This window comes from Triticum urartu, chromosome 7A (assembly GCF_056163025.1).
Source record: "Triticum urartu cultivar PI428250 chromosome 7A, HENAU_Tu73, whole genome shotgun sequence".
NCBI lineage: Eukaryota > Viridiplantae > Streptophyta > Magnoliopsida > Poales > Poaceae > Triticum > Triticum urartu.
Window position 1 is genome coordinate 706,475,781 of NC_141879.1, and position 25,573 is coordinate 706,501,353.

Sequence of the window (25,573 nt, forward strand, 5' to 3'; positions counted from 1 at the left end):
TCTTTGCCATATATTGCCACATGATTTTTACCACACTTGCCTTAGTTGAGTTGTTCAAATTGTTAGCCACACTTTGGCTTGCCTAAGGGAATCTTGTCACACTTTTTGTGCCGATGACATGTGGGGTTCATTGCTCATAAAAAAAATCTTGCCTTAGGTGTGGCTAGAACCAAACACTTACCTAAGAGCATCTCCAGCCGTTCGCCCCCCTAGGATGCATAAAAATCGCCCCCGGGGGCGAGCCGACGATACCATCGGCGCTGGGGCGGTTTCGCGCCCAGTCGTCGCCCCCAGCTCACCCCCAGGCGCCGATATTGGCCCACTTTTCAGCCCCATATCGGCGAATAAAGGACCCATATGGGCGACAATAGGCCCATATTCGGCGTGGTTCGCTGTTGCTCGACGTTCAATTATGCACATAATTTTTTTATCACATATTTCATCACAGAAATATCAAATACTTCAACAAAATAGTACAACAACAAATAGTTCAATACAAATTATATAGTTCAACAAATAAAAACTCATATTTCATCACACGTCGTGCCCGGCGTCGCCCTTGAGCCTCCATAGATGCTCTATCAGATCTTGCTGCAGTTGATGATGTACCTGTGGGTCTCGGATCTCCTGACGCATATTGAGATAGGCAGTCCAGGTTGCCGGTAGCTGGTGATCAACTTTGGCTAGAGGACCCTGCCTGTAGTATGGTTCAGTGTCAAACACTGGGTCTTCTTACTCGCTTTCGATGATCATGTTGTGCAAGATGACACAACAAGTCATAATCTCCCACATTTGATTTTTCGACCAGGTCTGAGCGGGGTACCAGACAACAGCAAATCGAGATTGGAGCACACCAAATGCCCGCTCGACATCCTTCCTGCAAGCCTCCTGAACCTTCACAAACCAGGCGTTCTTGCCTCCTGGCACATGGTTTGAGATCGTCTTCACAAATGTTGATCATCTCGGATAGATGCCATCAGCTAGATAGTACCCCTTGTTGTGTGCCGCCCATTGATCTCGAAGTTCACCGGAGGAGAATGACCTTCAACAAGCTTGGCAAAGACAGGAGAGCACTTCAGCACGTTGATGTCACTGTGAGTTCCTGGCATACCAAAGAAGGAGTGCCAAATCCAGAGGTCCTGTGTGGCCACCGCCTTAAGTACCACACTACAACCGCCTTTGGCGCCTTTGTACATCCCCTGCCAAGCAAATGGGCAATTCTTCCATTTCCAATGCATGCAGTCGATGCTTCCAAGCATCCCAGGAAATCCTCTTGCTGCATTCTGTGGTAGAATCCGAGCAGTGTCTTCTGCATTGGGTGTTCTCAAGTATTGCGGTCCAGATACTGCCACCACTGCCCGATAGAACTTGTAGAAACACTCTATGCTGGTGGACTCGGCCATGCGCCCATAGTCGTCGAGTGAATCACCGGGAGCTCCATATGCAAGCATCCTCATCGTTGTCATGCACTTTTGGATGGAGGTGAATCCAAGGGGCGCCGGTGCAATCCATCTTGCACTTGAAGTAGTTGTCGAACTCCCGGATGGAATTCACAATCCCGAGGAAGAGCTTTTGGCTCATCCGATAATGGCGCCGAAATGTTTTGTCGCCGTGAAGTGGAGCATCGGCGAAGTAGTCGAAGTAGAGCATGCAGTAGCCTTCAAGACGATGCCGGTTCTTTGCTTTCACCTGCCCCAGCACCGAGCCGCATCGCCGCGGCTTTTCATTGCTCGCCAGCAGCTGGGCGAGGGCGGCGAGCACCATGAGACGCTCTTCTTCCTAGACGCCGGCCTCGGCTTCCTCCTCCAGCAGCGCGGCGAGCGCTTCCTCGTCATCCAAGTCCATCGCCGAGGCAGGCAAATCACCGAACACCTTGTGCCCAGTGGGCGTGTACCCGCCGCTAAACTGCCCCTCCGCGGCCGGAAACGCCCAGCTGCTGTTGGAGGGGCTGCCGCGGCGAAGCTCTGCTATTTTTCCGGCGTGGAATGGCTATCTAGCGGTGAAAGGCGGCGGGCGGTGCCAGGATATAGCTACTGGCGGCCGAGGGCGCGGGGGTGGGAGGTGAGTCGGGAAAGAAAACCTTGACTTTTCCCCTGACGGCGTGGGCCAGCCGCGCTTTTCCCTTGCACCGGAGCCCCCAATTGCCCCCCAGTGCGCTGGGTTCGGCGTGTGACCGCCGGGCGGAAAAAAGGGCCGAACCGGCGTTTTTCGGTGTCCTGGGGACGTGACTGGGGCGTTTTTTTTGGCGTCGATGCTGAAAAAGTGGCCGGGGGGGGGGGGGGGGGTGGGTGTTGGGGGCGCGGCTGGAGATGCTCTAATTTAATTAAAGTTACCTAAGATTAAGTGGTCAAAGTGTGGCAAGATATGGCTAGGAACCAAACAGCCTCGTAGGCTCAACAACAGATTGACTTTTGCCTCATTGGCTAACCAAAACTTGTACTTTGGTGCTCGCTGCGTTACTAGCTAACAAACTTACTCTTGTTGGCAATACATATATACTGACTGTGAAGTGGCAGTATGTAAAGAATGTGGACATTGGTTGCCGACCCTTTCTTAGTGTTCACAAGCAGGAAACGATGTGTCGGCGTTGCCATTGACGCTGCATATTGTTGCTTCAGTCCTCTTTGTCTAGCCAGCATGCTTCTTTTTTTTGGGAAAATATCCGGCAAAATCCACATATTTGACCTGAAAACGAAATCAAATCACAAACTAATCTGATTTTGAAAAAAAATTCACTCTGCTGACCTTTTCGTGTGGCGCCCGACAGCTAGGCGCCGCACACTACTATGCAACGCCTCTGCCTTAGGCGTCGCACCTCCTGTCAGCGTGGCAGCCCTGGTCCAGTTGCGACCCCACAGACATCACTGCAGCGCCTAAGCCTTAGGCGCCACACTTGTAATGTGCAGCGCCTAGCGCTTAGGCGCTGCACAGTGACTTAAAGCGCATCAGCCCAGCCTGACCAGGCAGTTCTTCCCCCTCTCCGCTCTCTGGACAGAGAGCAGCGGCGACGTCCCCATCAAATCCCCTCCCCCCATCCCTCTCAGATCTGAAGATTTGATCTGTGGATTCGATCTCCAATCCATCCTACTAGGTAAACTCCTCCGTTCCTTTTCTTTTCCTCCGTAAATTTGTTGCCATTTTAGAGATTTGTCCAAGATTTGATGGAACCCTTGATTTGCTTGATTTAGGATGTGTAGTTATAGTGGTAGTACCATAGTGTTGTTGCTTAGTTCACAATATATGGTTCTTGTTAGTCAAACCCTAGATTGATTAGTTTTTTTAGATATATATGAGATGCCTATTTTTATAGATAAATATGAGATGTTGAGTTTTGTAGACATATATGAGATGTTTGTTTAGATATATATATTAGATGTTGAGTTTATTTGAAATATTAGATGTTGAGTTTATTTGAACACATATGACATATTCATTGTGTGAGAAGGAGATGTTGAGATTCTTGTAATTGAACACATATTAGATGTTTAGTGTATACCGATATTTGGGATGAAGATGAACTCATATATGTTTATTGTTTGAACTTTATAAGGATGGTTTGGCTTCTCAACGATGTCTACGACATGAAACACCGGGCCTACATGATGCGCGAGAAGGAGATGGTAATAAAGAGTAATCTAAATATTTTGCAAATTTTCCTTAAGTTGAAATTTATATGCCCTAAGATTTGTCATTACTTGTTTTTTGCAGAAGCTTGAACCTTTGAAGATTCGGTATCACGGGGTCTCTGGTCCTGCCATGCCTTACAATGAGCGGTACACACCGTACATCAAGCAGGCAGGACTACTCCCGTGGATTCAGTTGGTCAGCCGGTACAAGTCATACTGCTTACCAGCATGTCATACTTTGGTTCGGCGGTATTGTTGGATGAAGCGGCCCGGACTGACATTACGCGTACGCTTACGCGAGACTGTTTCTACCGACGTGCTTTGCACACACATGGCTGGCGGGTGTCAGTTTCTCCAACTTTAGTTGAACCGAGTGTGGCTACGCCCGGTCCTTGAGAAGGTTAAAACAACACTAACTTGACGAACTATCATTGTGGTTTTGATGCGTAGGTAAGAATGGTTCTTGCTCAGCCCGTAGCAGCCACGTAAAACTTGCAACAACAAAGTAGAGGACGTCTAACTTTTTTTTGTAGGGCATGTTGTGATGTGTGAAGGAAATATGCCCTAGAGGCAATAATAAAGTTATTATTTATTTCCTTATAATCATGATAAATGTTTATTATTCATGCTGGAATTGTATTAACCGGAAACATAATACATGTGTGAATACATAGACAAACAAAGTGTCACTAGTATGCCTCTACTTGACTAGCTCATTAATCAAAGATGGTTATGTTTCCTGACCATGAACAATGAGTTGTTATTTGATTAACGAGGTCACATCATTAGTTGAATAATCTGATTGACATGACCCATTCCATTAGCTTAGCACCCGATCGTTTAGTATGTTGCTATTGCTTTCTTCATGACTTATACATGTTCCTATGACTATGAGATTATGCAACTCCCGTTTGCCGGAGGAGCACTTTGGGTGCTACCAAACGTCACAACGTAACTGGGTGATTATAAAGGAGCATTACAGGTGTCTCCAAAGGTAGATGTTGGGTTGGCGTATTTCGAGATTAGGATTTGTCACTCCGATTGTCAAAGAGGTATCTCTGGGCCCTCTCGGTAATACACATCACATAAGCCTTGCAAGCATTACAACTAATATGTTAGTTGTGAGATGATGTATTACGGAACGAGTAAAGAGACTTGCCGGTAACGAGATTGAACTAGGTATTGGATACCGACGATCGAATCTCGGGCAAGTAACATACCGATGACAAAGGGAACAACGTATGTTGTTATGCGGTCTGACCGATAAAGATCTTCGTAGAATATGTAGGAGCCAATATGGGCATCCAGGTCCCGCTATTGGTTATTGACCGCAGACGTGTCTCGGTCATGTCTACATTGTTCTCGAACCCGTAGGGTCCGCACGCTTAAGGTTATGATGACAGTTATATTATGAGTTTATGCATTTTGATGTACCGAAGGTTGTTCGGAGTCCCGGATGTGATCACGGACATGACGAGGAGTCTCGAAATGGTCGAGACATAAATATTGATATATTGGAAGCCTATGTTTGGACATCGGAAGTGTTCCAGGTGAAATCGGGATTTTACCGGAGTACCGGGAGGTTACCGGAACCCCCCGGGAATCATATGGGCCTTAGTGGGCCTTAGTGGAAAGGTGAAAGGGCTGCCCACAAGGGCTGCGCGCCTCCCCCATCCCCTAGTCCTATTAGGACTAGGAGAGGTGGCCAGCCACCCCTCTCCCTCTTTCCCCCTTGGGAATCCTATTTGGAATAGGATTGGGGGGGAGTCCTACTCCCGGTAGGAGTAGGACTCCTCCTGCGCCTCCATAGGGCTGGCCGCGCCCCTCCCCCTTGGCTCCTTTATATACGGAGGCAGGGGGCACCTCTAGACACACAAGTTGATCATCGAGATCGTTTCTTAGCCATGTGCGGTGCCCCTTGCCACCATATTCCACCTCGATCATATCGTTGTAGTGCTTAGGCGAAGCCCTGCGTCGGTAGAACATCAAGATCGTCACCACGCCGTCGTGCTGACGGAACTCCTCCCCGAAGCTTTGCTGGATCGGAGCCCGGGGATCGTCATCGAGCTGTACGTGTGCTAAGAACTCGGAGGTGCCGGAGTAACGGTGCTTGGATCGGTCGGATCGGGAAGAAGACGTACGACTACTTCCTCTACGTTGTGTCAACGCTTCCGTTGCGATCTACAAGGGTATGTAGATCAGACTCTCCCCCTCGTTGCTATGCATCACCATGATCTTGCGTGTGCGTAGGAAATTTTTTGAAATTACTACGTTCCTCAACAGTGGCATCCGAGCCTAGGTTTTATGGTTTGATGTTATTTGCACGAGTAGAACACAAGTGAGTTGTGGACGATAGAAGTCATACTGCCTACCAGCATGTCATACTTTGGTTCGGCGGTATTGTTGGACGAGACGACCCGGACCAACCTTACGCGTACGCTTACGCGAGACCGGTTCCCTCGACGTGCTTTGCACATAGATGGCTTGCGGGCGACTGTCTCTCCAACTTTAGTTGAAACGAGTGTGGCTACGCCCGGTCCTTGCGAAGGTTAAAACGGAGTCTATTTGACAAACTATCATTGTGGTTTTGATGCGTAGGTGAGATAGGTTCTTGCTTAAAGCCCGTAGCAGCCACATAAACTTGCAACAACAAAGTAGAGGACGTCTAACTTGTTTTTGCAGGGCATGTTGTGATGTGATATGGTCAAGGCATGATGCTGAATTTTATTGTATGAGATGATCATGTTTTGTAACCGAGTTATCGGCAACTGGCAGGAGCCATATGGTTGTCGCTTTATTGTATGCAATGCAATCGCGATGTAATGCTTTACTTTATTACTAAACGGTAGTGATAGTCGTGGAAGCATAAGATTGGCGAGACGACAACGATGCTACGATGGAGATCAAGGTGTCGCGCCGGTGACGATGGTGATCATGACAGTGCTTCGGAGATGGAGATCACAAGCACAAGATGATGATGGCCATATCATATCACTTAAATTGATTGCATGTGATGTTTATCTTTTTATGCATCTTATCTTGCTTTGATTGACGGTAGCATTATAAGATGATCTCTCACTAAATTATCAAGAAGTGTTCTCCCTGAGTATGCACCGTTGCCAAAGTTCGTCGTGCCCAGACACAACGTGATGATCGGGTGTGATAAGCTCTACGTCCATCTACAACGGGTGCAAGCCAGTTTTTGCACAAGCAGAATACTCAGGTTAAACTTGACGAGCCTAGCATATGCAGATATGGCCTCGGAACACGGAGACCGAAAGGTCGAGCGTGAATCATATAGTAGATATGATCAACATAAACGATGTTCACCATTGAAAACTACTCCATCTCACGTGATGATCGGTTATGGTTTAGTTGATTTGGATCACGTAATCACTTAGAAGATTAGAGGGATGTCTATCTAAGTGGGAGTTCTTTAGTAATATGATTAATTGAACTTAAATTTATCATGAACTTAGTCCCTGATAGTATCTTGCTTGTTTATGTTGATTGTAGATAGATGGCTCGTGCTGTTGTTCCGTTGAATTTTAATGCGTTCCTTGAGAAAGCAAAGTTGAAAGATGATGGTAGCAATTACACGGACTGGGTCCGTAACTTGAGGATTATCCTCATTGCTGCTCAGAAGAATTACGTCCTGGAAGCACCGCTGGGTGCCAGGCCTGCTGCTGGAGCAACACCAGATGTTATGAACGTCTGGCAGAGCAAAGCTGATGACTACTCGATAGTTCAGTGTGCCATGCTTTACGGCTTAGAATCGGGACTTCAACGACGTTTTGAACGTCATGGAGCATATGAGATGTTCCAGGAGTTGAAGTTAATATTTCAAGCAAATGCCTGGATTGAGAGATATTAAGTCTCCAATAAGTTCTATAGCTGCAAGATGGAGGAGAACAGTTCTGTCAGTGAGCATATACTCAAAATGTCTGGGTATAATAATCACTTGATTCAATTGGGAGTTAATCTTCCAGATGATTGCATCATTGACAGAATTCTCCAATCACTGCCACCAAGCTACAAGAGCTTCGTGATGAACTATAATATGCAAGGGATGAACAAGACTATTCCCGAGCTCTTCGCAATGCTGAAAGCCGCGGAAGTAGAAATCAAGAAGGAGCATCAAGTGTTGATGGTTAACAAGACCACTAGTTTCAAGAAAAACGGCAAAGGGAAGAAGAAGGGGAACTTCAAGAAGAACGGCAAGCAAGTTGCTGCTCTGGAGAAGAAACGCAAGTCTGGACCTAAGCCTGAAACTGAGTGCTTCTACTGCAAGCAGACTGGTCACTGGAAGCGGAACTGCCCCAAGTATTTGGCGGATAAGAAGGATGGCAAGGTGAACAAAGGTATATGTGATATACATGTTATTGATGTGTACCTTACTAGAGCTCGCAGTAGCACCTGGGTATTTGATACTGGTTCTGTTGCTAATATTTGCAACTCGAAACAGGGACTACGGAATAAGCGGGCACTGGCAAAGGAAGAGGTGACGATGCGCGTGGGAAACGGTTCCAAATTCAATGTGATCGCGGTCGGCACGCTACCTCTACATCTACCTTCGGGATTAATATTAGACCTAAATAATTGTTATTTGGTGCCAGCATTGAGCATGAACATTATATCTGGATCTTGTTTAATGCGAGACGGTTATACATTTAAATCAGAGAATAATGGTTGTTCTATTTATATGAGTAATATCTTTTATGGTCATGCACCCTTGAAGAGTGGTCTATTTTTATTGAATCTCGATAGTAGTAATACACATATTCATAATGTTGAAGCCAAAAGATGCAGAGTTGATAATGAAAGTGCAACTTATTTGTGGCACTGTCGTTTAGGTCATATCGGTGTAAAGCGCATGAAGAAACTCCATACTGATGGACTTTTGGAACCACTTGATTATGAATCACTTGGTACTTGCGAACCGTGCCTCATGGGAAAGATGACTAAAACACCGTTCTCCGGTACTATGGAGAGAGCAATAGATTTGTTGGAAATCATACATACCGATGTATGTGGTCCGATGAATATTGAGGCTCGTGGCGGATATCGTTATTTTCTCACCTTCACAGATGATTTAAGCATATATGGATATATCTACTTAGTGAAACATAAGTCTGAAACATTTGAAAAGTTCAAAGAATTTCAGAGTGAAGTTGAAAGTCATCGTAACAAGAAAATAAAGTTTCTATGATCTGATCGTGGAGGAGAAAATTTGAGTTACGAGTTTGGTGTACATTTGAAAAACTGTGGAATAGTTTCGCAACTCACGCCACCCGGAACACCACAGCGTAATGGTGTGTCCGTACGTCGTAATCGTACTTTACTAGATATGGTGCGATCTATGATGTCTCTTACTGATTTACCGCTATCATTTTGGGGTTATGCTCTAGAGACGGCTGCATTCATGTTAAATAGGGCACCATCAAAATCCGTTGGGACGACACCTTATGAACTGTGGTTTGGCAAGAAACCAAAGTTATCGTTTCTTAAAGTTTGGGGCTGCGATGCTTATGTGAAAAAGCTTCAGCCTGATAAGCTCGAACCCAAATCGGAGAAATGTGTCTTCATAGGATACCCAAAGGAAACTGTTGGGTACACCTTCTATCACAGATCCGAAGGCAAGACATTCGTTGCTAAGAATGGATCCTTTCTAGAGAAGGAGTTTCTCTCGAAAGAAGTGAGTGGGAGGAAAGTAGAACTTGACGAGGTAACTGTACCTGCTCCCTTACTGGAAAGTAGTTCATCACAGAAAACTGTTTCAGTGACACCTACACCAGTTAGTGAGGAAGCCAATGATAATGATCATGAAACTTCAGATCAAAATACTGCTGAACCTCGTAGATCAACCAGAGTAAGATCCGCACCAGAGTGGTACGGTAATCCTGTTCTGGAAGTCATGCTACTAGATCATGATGAACCTACGAACTATGAAGAAGCGATGGTGAGCCCAGATTCCGCAAAGTGGCTTGAAGCCATGAAATCTGAGATGGGATCCATGTATGAGAACAAAGTATGGACTTTGGTTGACTTGCCCGATGATCGGCAAGCAATTGAGAATAAATGGATTTTTAAGAAGAAGACTGACGCTGATGGTAATGTTACTGTCTACAAAGCTCGACTTGTCGCAAAAGGTTTTCGGCAAGTTCAAGGGATTGACTACGATGAGACCTTCTCACCCGTAGCGATGCTTAAGTCCGTCCGAATCATGTTAGCAATTGCCGCATGTTATGATTATGAAATTTGGCAGATGGATGTCAAAACTGCATTCCTGAATGGATTTCTGGAAGAAGAGTTGTATATGATGCAACCGGAAGGTTTTGTCGATCCAAAGGGAGCTAACAAAGTGTGCAAGCTCCAGCGATCCATTTATGGACTGGTGCAAGCCTCTCGGAGTTGGAATAAACATTTTGATAGTGTGATCAAAGCATTTGGTTTTATACAGACTTTCGGAGAAGCCTGTATTTACAAGAAAGTGAGTGGGAGCTCTGTAGCATTTCTGATATTATATGTGGATGACATATTGCTGATTGGAAATGATATAGAATTTCTGGATAGCATAAAGGGATACTTGAATAAAAGTTTTTCAATGAAAGACCTCGGTGAAGCTGCTTACATATTAGGCATTAAGATCTATAGAGATAGATCAAGACGCTTAATTGGACTTTCACAAAGCACATACCTTGACAAAATTTTGAAGAAGTTCAAAATGGATCAAGCAAAGAAAGGGTTCTTGCCTGTGTTACAAGGTGTGAAGTTGAGTAAGACTCAATGCCCGACCACTGCAGAAGATAGAGAGAATATGAAAGATGTTCCCTATGCATCAGCCATAGGATCTATCATGTATGCAATGTTGTGTACCAGACCTGATGTGTGCCTTGCTATAAGTTTAGCAGGGAGGTACCAAAGTAATCCAGGAGTGGATCACTGGACAGCGGTCAAGAACATCCTGAAATACCTGAAAAGGACTAAGGATATGTTTCTCGTATATGGAGGTGACAAAGAGCTCACCGTAAAAGGTTACGTTGATGTAAGCTTTGACACTGATCCGGACGATTCTAAATCGCAAACCGGATACGTGTTTACATTAAACGGTGGAGCTGTCAGTTGGTGCAGTTCTAAACAAAGCGTCGTAGCGGGATCTACATGTGAAGCGGAGTACATAGCTGCTTCGGAAGCAGCGAACGAAGGAGTCTGGATGAAGGAGTTCATATCCGATCTAGGTGTCATACCTAATGCATCGGGTCCAATGAAAATCTTTTGTGACAATACTGGTGCAATTGCCTTGGCAAAGGAATCCGGATTTCACAAAAGGACCAAACACATCAAGAGACGCTTCAATTCCATCCGGGATCTAGTCCAGGTGGGAGACATAGAGATTTGCAAGATACATACGGATCTGAATATTGCAGACCCGTTGACTAAGCCTCTTCCACGAGCAAAACATGATCAGCACCAAGGCTCCATGGGTGTTAGAATCATTACAGTGTAATCTAGATTATTGACTCTAGTGCAAGTGGGAGACTGAAGGAAATATGCCCTAGAGGCAATAATAAAGTTATTATTTATTTCCTTATAATCATGATAAATGTTTATTATTCATGCTAGAATTGTATTAACCGGAAACATAATACGTGTGTGAATACATAGACAAACAAAGTGTCACTAGTATGCCTCTTAACTCGGGTATTTGCTTGAAATATTAACTTCAACTCCTGGAACATCTCATATGCTCCATGACGTTCAAAACGTCTTTGAAGTCCCGATTCTAAGCCATTAAGCGGAGTACATAGCTGCTTCGGAAGCAGCGAACGAAGGAGTCTGGATGAAGGAGTTCATATCCGATCTAGGTGTCATACCTAATGCATCGGGTCCAATGAAAATCTTTTGTGACAATACTGGTGCAATTGCCTTGGCAAAGGAATCCAGATTTCACAAAAGGACCAAACACATCAAGAGACGCTTCAACTTTATCCGGGATCTAGTCCAGGTGGGAGACATAGAGATTTGCAAGATACATACGGATCTGAATGTTGCAGACCCATTGACTAAGCCTCTTCCACGAGCAAAATATGATCAGCACCAAGGCTCCATGGGTGTTAGAATCATTATAGTGTAATCTAGATTATTGACTCTAGTGCAAGTGGGAGACTGAAGGAAATATGCCCTAGAGGTAATAATAAAGTTATTATTTATTTCCTTATAATCATGATAAATGTTTATTATTCATGCTGGAATTGTATTAACCGGAAACATAATACATGTGTGAATACATAGACAAACAAAGTGTCACTAGTATGCCTCTACTTGACTAGCTCGTTAATCAAAGATGGTTATGTTTCCTGACCATGAACAATGAGTTGTTATTTGATTAACGAGGTCACATCATTAGTTGAATGATCTGATTGACATGACCCATTCCATTAGCTTAGCACCCGATCGTTTAGTATGTTGCTATTGCTTTCTTCATGACTTATACATGTTCCTATGACTATGAGATTATGCAACTCCCTTTTGCCGGAGGAACACTTTGGGTGCTACCAAACGTCACAACGTAACTGGGTGATTATAAAGGAGCATTACAGGTGTCTCCAAAGGTAGATGTTGGGTTGGCGTATTTCGAGATTAGGATTTGTCACTTCGATTGTCGGAGAGGTATCTCTGGGCCCTCTCGGTAAAACACATCACATAAGCCTTGCAAGCATTAAAACTAATATGTTAGTTGTGAGATGATGTATTACGGAACGAGTAAAGAGACTTGCCGGTAACGAGATTGAACTAGGTATTGGATACCGACGATCGAATCTCGGGCAAGTAACATACCGATGACAAAGGGAACAACGTATGTTGTTATGCGGTCTGACCGATAAAGATCTTCGTAGAATATGTAGGAGCCAATATGGGCATCCAGGTCCCGCTATTGGTTATTGACCGGAGACGTGTCTTGGTCATGTCTACATTGTTCTTAAACCCGTAGGGTCCGCACGCTTAAGGTTACGATGATAGTTATATTATGAGTTTATGCATTTTGATGTACCGAAGGTTGTTCGGAGTCCCGGATGTGATCACGGACATGACGAGGAGTCTCGAAATGGTCGAGACATAAAGATTGATATATTGGAAGCCTATGTTTGGACATCGGAAGTGTTCCGGGTGAAATCGGGATTTTATCGGAGTACCGGGAGGTTACCGGAACCCCCCGGGAATCATATGGGCCTTAGTGGGCCTTAGTGGAAAGGTGAAAGGGCTGCCCACAAGGGCTGCGCGCCTCCCCCCCTCCCCTAGTCCTATTAGGACTAGGAGAGGTGGCCGGCCACCCCTCTCCCTCTTTCCCCCTTGGGAATCCTATTTGGAATAGGATTGGGGGGGGGGAGTCCTACTCCCGGTAGGAGTAGGACTCCTCCTGCGCCTCCATAGGGCTGGCCGCACCCCTCCCCCTTGGCTCCTTTATATACGGAGGCAGGGGGCACCTCTAGACACACAAGTTGATCATCGAGATCGTTTCTTAGCCGTGTGCGGTGCCCCTTGCCACCATATTCCACCTCGATCATATCGTTGTAGTGCTTAGGCGAAGCCCTGCGTCGGTAGAACATCAAGATCGTCACCACGCCGTCGTGCTGAAGGAACTCCTCCCCGAAGCTTTGCTGGATCGGAGCCCGGGGATCGTCATCGAGCTGTACGTGTGCTAAGAACTCGGAGGTGCCGGAGTAACGGTGCTTGGATCGGTCGGATCAGGAAGAAGACGTACGACTACTTCCTCTACGTTGTGTCAACGCTTCCGTTGCGATCTACAAGGGTATGTAGATCAGACTCTCCCCCTCGTTGCTATGCATCACCATGATCTTGCATGTGCGTAGGAAATTTTTTGAAACCGAGTTATCGACAATGTGATATGGCCAAAACATGATGCTATATTTTATTACATGTGATGATCATGTTTTGTAACCGAGTTATCGACAACTGGCAGGAGCCATATGGTTGTCGCTTTATTGTATGCAATGCAATCGCCCTGTAATGCTTTACTTTAGCACTAAGCGGTAGCGATAGTCGTAGAAGCAATAGTTGGCGAGACGGCAACGATGCTACGATGGAGATCAAGGTGTCGCGCCGGTGACGATGGTGATCATGACGGTGCTTCGGAGATGGAGATCACAAGCACAAGATGATGATGGCCATATCATATCACTTATATTGATTGCATGTGATGTTTATCCTTTATGCATCTTATTCTGCTTTGATTGACGGCTTACAAGTGGGATGTGGTTTTCGAGATGACGAACGATGTCAATCTCATGTACCAGAAGTACGTTGCCGAGTTGGACACGATTACACCTGAGCAGGTAACGAGGTCATTACTTCAGTCATTTCTCACGTTTGCTTGAAAAAAATTCACCAATTTTGCATTGTTGCCCTATTTCATAGGTGGAATGGCAGCCATATGGCGCCGATGACAGACTTGGGTACACCCCGGAGTTTACCATCAACCCGATGTGCTTGCGGGATAGGGATCTCTGGCGTATGCGGTGCCCACTGATATGCAACTGGGCTGTTGAGTTTCATTTGCCACATCGCGTGTGTCGTCAGTTTGGTCTGTTCCAGCCTCACCCGCCAGAATGGGTGGATACGGACAAAGCACTTCATAGGTAAGAGAGCATGAACCGTATTGACTAAGCATCGTCACTCCTTGATTTTGCTAATGTTTGGTTTTGTACCATGCAGGTTGGACAGGAGAAGGCGGCGGAAGATAAAGGACTGGGACAAGCATCATGCTTCGTATGTTACCCGCTTCCAGCTTTGTGTGGAGGAAGCTCGTAGCAGTGCACGCGCCAAGCTTCGTGAGCATAGTCCACTTGCTTTTGATAAATACATACGATGGCTTCTTGAAAATACTCGATTTGAGATATGCCCGTCGGCATATAATGAGGATATTCTTGAAGAACCTGTAAACTTTGAGGATCTATCAAAGGGGAAATACAACAGAGATGTTAGGGTAGGGCACAGAGTCCCTGCTGTTCCGGTGATTAACTATGTGGTAAAGTGTTTCTTCTTTACTTTCCTGTTGGCCGTATTACACATGTTTGAATGGCTAACGTGTTCATTCTTTCTCATCCACAGCGCACCGAGATCAAGAAAGCAGCTGATGAGAGCCAGTCTATTCTGGAGGAAACACCGGTTGGAAAAGGCAATGATGATGGTTCACTACGAGCATTTCTCAAGGTACATATCGCATTCACTATGAGAGCCAGTCTATGTTGCGGAGTCTGATATCGTATACACTTGTTCATGTTACAGCGTCAGGCCAAGAAGTTAAGGCGGTTATCGAATCTTCTCGGTTGCCGCGATCCCGAATTTGATGAATCATCTGCCTCTAGGTCTGGTACACCATCAGACCCCTCATCTCACCATCAGAGGGACGATGTGAGTTCCTCACATGCTTATCTGGATGATTAGGGTGCGGTCACCCAAGAGGTATGACTAATCCTTTAGATGTGATTCTCACTTGATTACGACATCGGTCTTCACCATATTGTTTGATTGTGTGATAGGGCGATGAGCTTGATGATGACATGACTTTGGCGGATGCTCAACTTCGGTCCCCATATGTGTTCAAGCCTAGGCAGCCCAGACACCGGTACACGCCCAACGACTTTGACAACAGGGGCAACCCAAAGGTGGTCGTAGGGACCTCGCGGATGGCTAGCTTGGATCATGAGGCGGAGGCGGAGGCGGAGGAGGAAGTGCAGGAAGAGGAGGCTCGTCCACCCAGGAAGAAGAAGATTGCCTGCAGGCGTGGCACCAGGAACACGCGCGGAAGGCATTAGTGCTTGTGTTTGTTAGTGCTCTTGTAGCCGTTTCATTAGGTTGATGAACTTGTGATGTTATGTTATATGTTGGTGAACTATTACTAGTGTGGTATTTGTGTTTGCGAGCTAGTAGGAATGTTGAATTGTCCTAAATGATGTGATGTTCAAGTTATTAGTTGTCTTTGTTCAGTATGTGCAGTTTACAGTAATTTTAGCGATGTTCAAGCAAGTTATGTGAGTGCTGCATGAGGCCAAAATGGCATCTGTTTCTGTAGTTTGGCAGTTAACAGCACTGCAGCGCCCAACACCCAGGCGCTGCACTGTACTATGCAGCGCCCAACACTTAGACGCCGCACCATACAGTGCAGCGCCCGTTTCATAGGCGCTGCTCAACTAGCCATGGCTATCCAGAGAGCCACAGAAGGCTTGCAGCACTGACCGTCCATGAAAAATACCAAGTCAGAGTGCAGCGCCCAACTGCAAGAACCACTCCCAGTTATCATTGTTCTCCACCTCAACCAAAGCGAAAGCCAAAGGCAACACCCGGTTATTGGCATCACTTGCTATTGCAACCAACAAAGTGCCCTTGTATTGTCCGGTCAAGAACGTGCCATCAATGGCAATGACGGGCCGAAAATGCTCAAATGCCCTCATGCATTGCTCAAAGGCCCAAAATGCACAGCCAAATAGTCGGACGGTCCTCCCGTTATGAATCAATGTTTGGTGCCCATGAGGCTCAACCACGTGAACCATGCCTGGATTTGTGGCGGGCATAGCTAACAACAACCTAGGGAGTCGGTTGTATGCTTCCTCCCAATTGCCATACAACATCTTGAATGCGGCTTGCTTCGCCTTCCATGCCTTGCCGTACTTCACCTTGTAATGAAAGATGGCTTTCACAAGGTCAATTACACTCTTGATGCTCATTATTGGAAGTGTGGATATTTGGTTGGATAACCTGTAAGCAATGAACTCGGACGTGAGTTGTCTGTGTTGTTGGTACACAAGCTCGCCATCCGCATTCTTGTGCCGGCACATGCGAGTTGGTAGACAACTCACTATGCGCCAAGGGGGACCTCCTTTCCATGGCCTTGCACACACAATCCATGGACATCTTGGCACTTCACATTTGACTGTGTAATGCACATTGACGTCCGAGTTGGCCACTTTATGTGGACGGTAATGTGTAACCGAGTAGTTGTCGAGCCACATCTTCAATTCCAAGAAGGATTGAAACTCACAACCGGGATATATCCCGTTCTTGCCATCTTCCAAATCACGGTGAGAACTTGGCCTGGCTCCAAGAGATATGCATTTGCCACCATCCATAACGGCTTCATCCGTGAGACTAAGATCCTTGAACAATGGTGTCTTGTGATCCCGCCCGAATACCTTCTTGAATGCTTGGGCCTCCTTCGGCGTGAACCCCTCCTCATCAACTTCTTCATCGGGACCATCATCATCCGAGTCCGACGCATATGCACGGGAAAAATGGATGAATTGGTCCATTGTCTCTTGCACATGATATTGGTCGAGATCACCCACATTGTTGTCATGGAGATCAACTTCGTTGTCATCCTCCTCGTATTCATCATTCTCCTCTTCAAAATCTTCATTTTGGTTGTTTGGAGTCAGGCTCAATGTTGGCCAATCTTGTTGCGTGAAATGAGGTTCACTCATTTGATCTTGGTTAATGGGTGGGGGAGTGCTAGCAACCAACGGGAGGGGTTCCGGTTCAAGTCCAAATTCAAAGTAGACTCAACCTTCTTGGAGGCAAATAACTCAAGAGCCTTGTCTAGAGATTCGGCAACCGTCTCCTTGTATGCAACCCAACGTTGCTCAGAGTTCACACGCATTGTCTTCCAACGGATGTGCATTCCAAAACCAACATTATGCCTTCCCTCGAACTCAACAACGTCACTTGGGTCCATCCAATTCAAATCCTTCCTCACTTGTTCCAAGACCTCCGCATAGCTAGGACTACTCTCAAACACCATGTCAAGCTCATCCGGATCCGTCTCAACATTGCCTTTCAAAAAGGCCTCTTTATCCAGATGATGAATATAAACACATGTTCTCCCCATCCCTATAATAATCAAAAACACACATATATCAAGTAAGTACTTAACAAAAATATTTGCACAAAATGCATATGCCCTAACATATATATGAATTAATAACCATAACCCCCACATAACAATTACCACAACCCTAAACATAGCATAACCCTAACACCAACATCAAACACACATAAACCTAACCCTAGCATACTATGAAAGCCTAACCATACCAAATTAGCAAAGAAACATAACATGATTCAACACAAATTTTCAAAACCAAGCCAAAACTAGGGTTTCCCCAAACTAGCTAGATTTGAGCAAATGTGACAATTCCTATGGATGAAAACGAGGGGATCGGAGGAGATTACCTTAAGGGAGGGGTTGGCTTCGAAATCCACGGTCAAATACTCCGGATTTGCAAGATTTGAGAAGGATTTGAGGGGGGGGGGAAGAAGGGAAGAGAGGAGGGGCGCAAGGCTAAGGGTTTGGGTGGGGTGGGGGTGGGAGGGGAGAGAGGGTGGGGCCAGCCTAAGTGGCACACAAACTGTGCAGCACCTAAGCGCTAGGCGCTGCACATTACAAGTGTGGCGCCTAAGGCTTAGGCGCTGCAGTGCTGTCTGTGAGGCCGCAACTGGACCAGAGCTGCCACGCTGGCAGGAGGTGCGATGCCTAAGGCAGAGGCGCTGCATAGTAGTGTGCGGCGCCTAGCTGTCGGGCGCCACACGAAAGAGTCAGCAGAGTGAAATTTTTTCAGAAACAGGTTAGTTTGTGATTTGCTTTCGCCTTCAGGTCAAATATGTGATTTCTGCCAAAATATCCCATGCTCCGAAGGATCTGGTGCTCCCGATACTTCATGCACAGCCAAAACGTTGGATGCAGAATGTAGGGACAGGATGAAATCCCAACGCCCCACCCTTCAAATTTCGCAAAAAGAACCCCATGTAGGTACAGAATAGCAGTAACGTTTCTCCAACCTGTGCTGCCTCGCTTGAACGAACACGAACAGATAGGGCCAGGCTCCGGCAGTGAAGCTCGCCGACTGCTGCGCCGCAACCTCACCGTCTGCTCCGTTGCGACCTCGACCTGTTCCTACGTATAGCGGACTGACCACCCCATCCCCGCGCCACCATTCTCCACCTCGGCGCCATCCCGTCACCACACCCCGGCGGCTAGCTCCGCCATCGGTTGACGCCTACCTTCGCCACCAGCCGACGGCTAGATCCGCCATCCGCTGACGCTGGAGAAGACAACTCCAGCCTTCAGGTATCACTTTGGATGTTAAAACCTTTTGTTTTTGTTGTGTATTTTGGTTCTAATCCGCCATCCCCTTCATGCTGATTGTGTTAGATGTAGTTAATCCTAGCTGAGATTAACTGTGGTGATATTTCTCTGTATTTTTCTTAGACTACATTTTTTAGAAATCACTGAAACAACTTGCTATATTTTGCTTAGGCTAAATATCGAGAAATTACTTACAGAAAAATGTCCGTAATTTATGACCAGAGAAGAGTTTGAAATAATTTTATCCGATTCGAAGTAAAATATCAGCAACTTAGAACAAGTAATTTGGTCTGATGTGGATGAAGCATCTAGCACTTGTACAAATTAATGGAGGGTAATAATAGTAAGTCCACGCCCATCTAGTCAGATCAATTTGCTATTGAAGAGTGACACTGTTGAATTAAGAGATCATTTTCCTTGTGCTACTATACATGAACATGACCAAGATATAACAAGCAGTGTCTCTCAGATTGTTGCTTGCCCACAGATATGCAGAAGAACAATCGACACAGTTGACATATATATGTGCACAGATAGGAAATTAATGTCCCCTAACTTAAGTACCTTTCAGATCCAATGTGTATGGTATGCATCTGCTCCAGGCCACCTTCAGGGTTGCTGTTTTTGCAATGGTGAAACTGTGGCAGCGTATCAACAACGGCATTTATATTTGTTGTTGCCTGTTCTTCAGAGAAAATGGGAAGCAATCTATATTACAAGTTGCTTACTGAAATTCCATGTGGAACATAAATAGCTTTGCATGTAAGAATTTTTCAGATGTTGTTTAGCATTGCTATGAATAGTCTGTTTCCCAAAATCATGAGTTCTTGTTACTTGACAAAACTTTGGCATTCATGCTCATGTACACAAGGATAATAATGGATAAAGTATACTAAGAAATGGACAAGGTTATCATTATATATTGCATAGACAAATATTTGTAACAATGCGCACCACCAATGCAGTTCCACTATTTTGCTTATAACTGAGTACTTACAGAGCTATAACCTGCTGTCTTGCTAGAACATAGGAACTCCCCTGGAAGAGTATTGGCAGGCACAAGGTCCTGCAAAAAGAAACCGTGTGCCAATTTAGAGGATATTTGTTAATTATTCCTACAAAACTGGAGCTAATAAACTCCACTGCTACATATTCACTGTACTCTTACCACAAATGTTTTATATGGTGTCACATTTTATAACACAACTGATGAGTGCAACTCGGTTCCATCAGCCAGAGCTACCTACAGATTCTCAATCCTGTAAGTGATAGAAAGAAATGAATTGCACAATAGACATAATTACAAATCTCGGATCATGGACTTGCTAATTCTTTATTCTTAGAATTAGCTTACCTTCTCAAATCGACTTGCTGAATGTTTATGTTGTGCATTTCCTATGGAACATATATGTTTTTTATCTTGGAAAATCCACGATACTCTCTGTACCATAGACTTGTTGTATTTACGCACGATGAATGCATCAGCGTGAAGCTACAAGCTATGATGGTACATGATGTCCCTGATCTTTCTGTTCCAAAACTGGAATTTGCAAACATTTGACTAGAACTTGTTTGATACTTTGCAGCACAACCCATGGGAGCAGAGATCACTTCGCGATTAAATAATGGATGAGAAATGCCTTTATTCGTGTGCTATATGAAACTGGTTACATTATTGTAGACTTTTGGTACAGCTTGTACAACTAGTTGCCGCTGTGTTGCAGCTAGCGCCTCTTGTCCTTTTTCTTTTTTCTGTAACATGCACAAGAGTGTTGTTAGTTTCGTGAGTGTGACTACTGGCCTGGGAGACCGACGAAGTGAAAGAGGGCGTTGGCTGCTTCCTGAATATTGTTGTCTAGTTTCTCATCCTGTACAATAGTTTAGCTTCTTTTGATTGTAGCCTGGTTTCTATTTTGCTTGTTGTAAGCTGGCCCAGTTTGGAAATTCCACGAAACTATTTGTACTAGTATATTTCTGTGTTGGATGAAGCTGGAAGCATTAACACAAAGTAAGCACCTGCTGACGACACACGATGGACAGAAAGTACACTCTCAGTTCAAACTTGCTGGTTGATACTCCCAAAATAGATTGGGAATTAATTCTTATCAATGGTATATTCTTTTAGAAATGATTAGGAATGAATTCACGAAACCTGTTCCAAAGATGCTACACAGGGCGTGTTTCTGTTCCTGACTGGAGCAGCACATTTTTGGAGCAACTTGATGCAACTGTGACTGCTATTCTGTACCTACATGGTTTTTTTTTTTGCAAAATCTGAAGGGTGGGACGTTGAGATTTCATCCTGTCCCTACATTCTGCATCCAACGTTTTGGCTGTGTAGGGAGTACCTGGAGCACCAGATGCGTCGGAGCACAGGATATTTCCCCTCTCTTCTTTCACTGGGCATACAAGAGACTACTTGTTTGGATCTTAGATTGCATTTCTTCCATGTGAGAGAGGAATCAGGGCGCTTTGCTACTTGTTTATTTACAGCACACAGTCGTTGGCACGTGAAGCTAAAAATCTCACATCAGTTTCTTTATATCATCTGAACCTCAGCTTGTTGTCTGAAAGAAAAACAAAGTTACTCTGTGAATTGGGAATCTCCGCTTTTTTTAGAGATATACTCCAATCTCTGCTAGTCCTTTTGTTTTTAGCAAGTGAGCCTCTGTTTTCTTAGGCGAAAATCTCAGCAAGTCTAAGGCACTAATTTTTTTTGAGCGACGTCTAAGGCACTAATTAGTTTTTTCTTTTTCGTGGGACTGGTGGGTGCACTAACAGCCCAGTTCGTCCTAGCCGAAACAAACTGGGGCGATCGATATCTGTGGGCCGTGACCTTGTTGATGGGCTTCTAGGCAGGCCCCAAACAGTAGGAAGCACAGGCACAGAGCAGGTTATGCCGCGCATCTGTCCGGCTCGGCGAAGGACGAACGCAGCTTTGAGCTTTGACGCGTTGGTGGAATATATAATCCCATATCGCTACGCACCTCAGCGGAGGCGGTTTAGGGGACCAATAAAACAGGACAGTGGGTCACGGTTCAAATCATATCTTTCTCGACCTCTTGTCTAAGATCAAGTGTAGTATCTGTTCTTATCAATTTAATATCTGATACATGGATCTACGGATTCATGAGATGTTAAGTTAATTTTTTTGTGGAGAGGGCTCGTTATAGTGGCTTGCTACTGAGCCCTGAGTGTCACATGGGTGTTGCACTATAGCCCTTGATTGGCGCACCCCAACCAAACCAAGTCAAATAATTTTTTTCTTAACTAAATCAAAACCAATTTTCTTTTTTGAGGCTAAATCCAAATTATTTTACATAACTTTGTAGTTGTCTTCCCACATAGAAAGAAAACAAGGTAGCCTGTATTCATCATGAGGGGCTCAGATTGACTGACGTTATGTCACCTGACCAATGAGCTAGCTCACCTAAGTCAGCCGAGACAAAGTCACTGAAATCTCAAGCCCATCATGTGGTAGTTTGCCAGCTAATATTAGTCTACCGCCATTAAAGATGGTTCAACGCATTCAAAAATTTGAAATAACTAGACAAACACTAAGAGCCGACATTTTGGTAAATGTATCATTTATATCCCAAGAAATAGTGGGGTTGTTGTTTGATAGTTTATAGCATAATATATCTTGTAGCTAGGACCAAAGCAGATGTTGATTGAAAGGAGAAAAAACATAGGGAAGTGGTATTAACCATTTGACTGAAGGATTGAATTGATGCGCACAAATATTTAATAAATCACGTGGGAAAAGGCTTCATCAATCCACAAACAACCAGATACCTTACAACAACATCATTCTGTACATAACATCTTCTGGGTTGAACATGCCTGATTCATCAACAACCCGAAAATTCTTAAAGGTTGGCCAACAATCAGAAAAAGCTAAAATCAAGCATTTGAGATCACATAATCAAACGACATTAATTTTGCGATCATATAGTATGTCTGACTTTGAGATGCATGCAACATTCATCATCGTAGCAACGATAGAACTTTAGACAATGTCGAAGTTTAACATGTAAAAGATACTTGTGTAGTACGTGTAGCATAATTTACTCATGATTTACTTTTAATTTAAAATTTTCTTTCAATGTTAAGACATTAATCCAAGTGTCTGCAAGTTTATGGGTTCAACAGACTGAAAAGTATGACTTGTCGTGTTTAAGTTTATAAAAAGGTTAATAACTTTTTGTGTTTAACCATTCAGCTAGTTTTTTTTTACCCCTTTTTGCATCCAAGTGGCAATATCACTTTTCAGGCCAAGTCCATTCTCCTGGGTCTGCTACTACTGCTTTAGAATTTCAGAGTCAACTAGCACACTATGCTCTCTTGAAAGGGCTTCGGGCGTGTTCGGAGCTCCTCCCACTCCACGCTTCATAAATTCCTGGAGCAGATCTGAGCCGAACGAAATATCTCCGAGAAGCTAGCTTTAGGAAGCTATGACCGATTGCAGTGCAAAAACACGAATTGGAGAATGGTAAGTTTGCTCAATTTACAGGGTGTTGCCACCGCCAAAGAAAACGGTTTGCTGCCCCCTTGCTCGAAGAAAAGAATCTAGCGATCTCCAGTGAATCGATGCACTGGGCCTAAATTAGCTGCCTCTAGCTGGCCCAGTCGGTGCCAAATGGGCCACAACCCTCCTAGCTGGGCTCCAGCGCTACGAGAAGCTGTCAATTCAAGCAAAACGGTTTCTGGATCACCAGGTGAAGCTAGAAGCCACAAAAAGAAGCTGGATTTGAGAAGTTTTGTGAAGCTGGAGGAGATCCGAACACGCCCTTCATCGGACCGGACCCATCACCCATGTTCAAGAATTCATCCGATTAACCAGTTAACTTGCCGATTAATCCCTACTCATAGGGTCCTCGAGTAGCCGATTACCCGATAAATTGTCCGATTAATTGATTAAATGACCGATTAACTTGCCGATTAGCCTACTAATCCCCTACTCACCAGCCGACTGAGCAGCTACCAGTTAACGATTTCCTCAACAATGCCCATCACTCAGCTGGTCTTGCAATTGCTGCGTTTTTGACATCCTTCTTCTAATCTAGGGGAGCAAAAGTACCCCTGTTTTCAACCATGGCAATATTAGGCAGAAACTGATGGCAGTTGAGGAAGGGAAAGGATTTGGGGGTGTCATATTTATCTCGATTTGCATGTTTTGTTGATTTGATCCGTTCAAACATCGTGATTTCGTGGCACTTTTGCCATGGTGCCTGAAGGTTCTACAGGAACATAGAGGGGGAGGAACCAGATCCATGTGGGGGTGAAACGAAGGGGGGAATTCCTCGTCGGCAAGAAGGTAACGAAGAGTGAGGGAAAGTGTGGGTTTTGGGGGGTTGGCTGACAGTGTGGGGCCGAGCAGACCTAACAGGTCTCTTCATGCTTTCCGCACACGAGAGGGGGTCTGGTTGCTAACTCGATCCATTCGTCATCGGAGCTGAGGAGAAGCGAATGAAATCGTTCACTGGGAATGACCACCTAGTGGAAACGGCCATTCGTCGGAAAATACGGCCACAATTGACGGTCACTGAATATTCATGTCCTAAATTTGTAGTACTCCCTCCGGTCTTTTTTTACTTTGCATATAAGAATTGTTTGAAGTCAAACTTCATAAAGTTTGATCATATTTACATGAAAAAATATCAACATCTATCATGTTAAAATTATACAATATGAAAATTTAAGTCATGATGCATCTACTGATATTAATTCCATATTGTGAATGTTGACATTTTTTTTAGAAAGTTGATCGAACTTTAGAAAGCTTGATTTCAGACAAATCTTATATGCGAACTAAAAAGACCGGAGGGAGTATATACGTGGTGAACGTCTGGCCCAAGGTTGTCGACATGCATTTCGTGTTGTTGCTCCAAAACCCGGTGGGCCAAATACGGTATGTACTCCCCGCTGGGTTGTCGAGTACTTTACACCTCCCTCTCCTATAAAGAAATCTGTATGTTTTTTATTCAAACAAAAAAGAGGTCATATATTTTAAATGAGTTGTGTGATTTCAGAACCATTTTGACTGCCTTCTTTGCTTGGATGGTCTATTTGAATCAAGGTCAATATTAGGTATATTTAAAAAAAACACTTTATGCTTTTTGGAACTCGAAACTTGCGTGTAACATTTACATGTTTTGTAGTTTGTCGGTGAGAAATATCTGTCTTTCGCTCAGATGTGCGTCCCGCGTGCACATGCTTCCGGTACATCAAGTTCCGAGTCAAGTTTAAAAGAGAAAAAAATAATATTTCTTTAGATACACAGTGAACAATGATCTTATTTTGAAGATCTCATCAAGACAAAAATGACAGCCAAAACGGATCTTAAATCAAACATTTGGTCAAAAAAATATGGAAAACGCTTACTATCAATTGGCGGATTGCAGTGGCCGCGTCCGCCAACTTCCCTGAATGACAACATCAAGTGAGGGCCTACATACCATCCTTCATGTAACTGGGGTTATGCTTTTGAAACATATGTAGTGTTGCAATGGTCTATGGCGGGTTTATGTTTTACAAGAAAACTTGTGATTTTTTTTTGCAACAAGACCTAAGTTGAAATTTCTTTTTACAACAAAACCTTAGTTGCAAATATATTTTTGCAATCAAACAGTTGTTGCAAAAAAAGTCTGCAACAAGAGTTGTGTTGCAGAAATAATACTGCAACAAGGCCTATGTTGCAATGGTGGAGGCGTGCTCGGCCGGTCGATGCGGCAGATCTAACAGCTCGCGGCCCAGCTGGGCGGACGTGTAGCAGGCCCCCAAAAAT

The 25,573-nt window shown here is 44.6% G+C and overlaps 2 protein-coding genes, 1 long non-coding RNA gene and 1 other non-coding gene across 4 annotated transcripts; 3 read left to right on the top strand and 1 right to left on the bottom strand.

Moving 5' to 3' along the window:
- The first annotated feature begins 13,933 nt into the window (after positions 1-13,933).
- On the top strand, positions 13,934-15,883 carry LOC147961844 (uncharacterized). The gene is made up of 7 exons (XM_087533964.1): positions 13,934-13,981; positions 14,064-14,284; positions 14,361-14,673; positions 14,757-14,858; positions 14,934-15,059; positions 15,188-15,456; positions 15,721-15,883. Exons 1-7 carry the CDS (start codon positions 13,934-13,936, stop codon positions 15,881-15,883), a joined length of 1,242 nt encoding a protein of 413 aa, XP_087390090.1.
- A 21-nt stretch (positions 15,884-15,904) lies between these two features.
- LOC147961845 (uncharacterized) lies at positions 15,905-17,125 on the bottom strand. The gene has a single exon (XM_087533965.1). It carries the CDS (start codon positions 17,123-17,125, stop codon positions 15,905-15,907), a length of 1,221 nt encoding a protein of 406 aa, XP_087390091.1.
- Positions 17,126-18,455: 1,330 nt separating this feature from the next.
- LOC125521938 (uncharacterized) lies at positions 18,456-20,685 on the top strand. Its single transcript, XR_007289511.2, has 2 exons — positions 18,456-18,768; positions 20,373-20,685. It is a non-coding gene; the product is annotated as an uncharacterized LOC125521938 (long non-coding RNA).
- Positions 20,686-21,831: 1,146 nt separating this feature from the next.
- LOC125526229 (U2 spliceosomal RNA) lies at positions 21,832-22,026 on the top strand. Its single transcript, XR_007291638.2, has one exon. It is a non-coding gene; the product is annotated as a U2 spliceosomal RNA (small nuclear RNA).
- Positions 22,027-25,573: the final 3,547 nt, after the last annotated feature.

Bases quoted from the DNA above. Each gene is read 5' to 3' on its own strand.
- LOC147961844 (XM_087533964.1), top strand. From the start codon at position 13,934: ATGTACCAGAAGTACGTTGCCGAGTTGGACACGATTACACCTGAGCAG. The intron at 14,859-14,933 runs GTACATATCGCA...TTCATGTTACAG, and splicing joins CACTACGAGCATTTCTCAAG to CGTCAGGCCAAGAAGTTAAG. The intron at 15,457-15,720 runs GCATTAGTGCTT...CTGTTTCTGTAG, and splicing joins ACCAGGAACACGCGCGGAAG to TTTGGCAGTTAACAGCACTG.
- LOC147961845 (XM_087533965.1), bottom strand. From the start codon at position 17,125: ATGAGTGAACCTCATTTCACGCAACAAGATTGGCCAACATTGAGCCTG.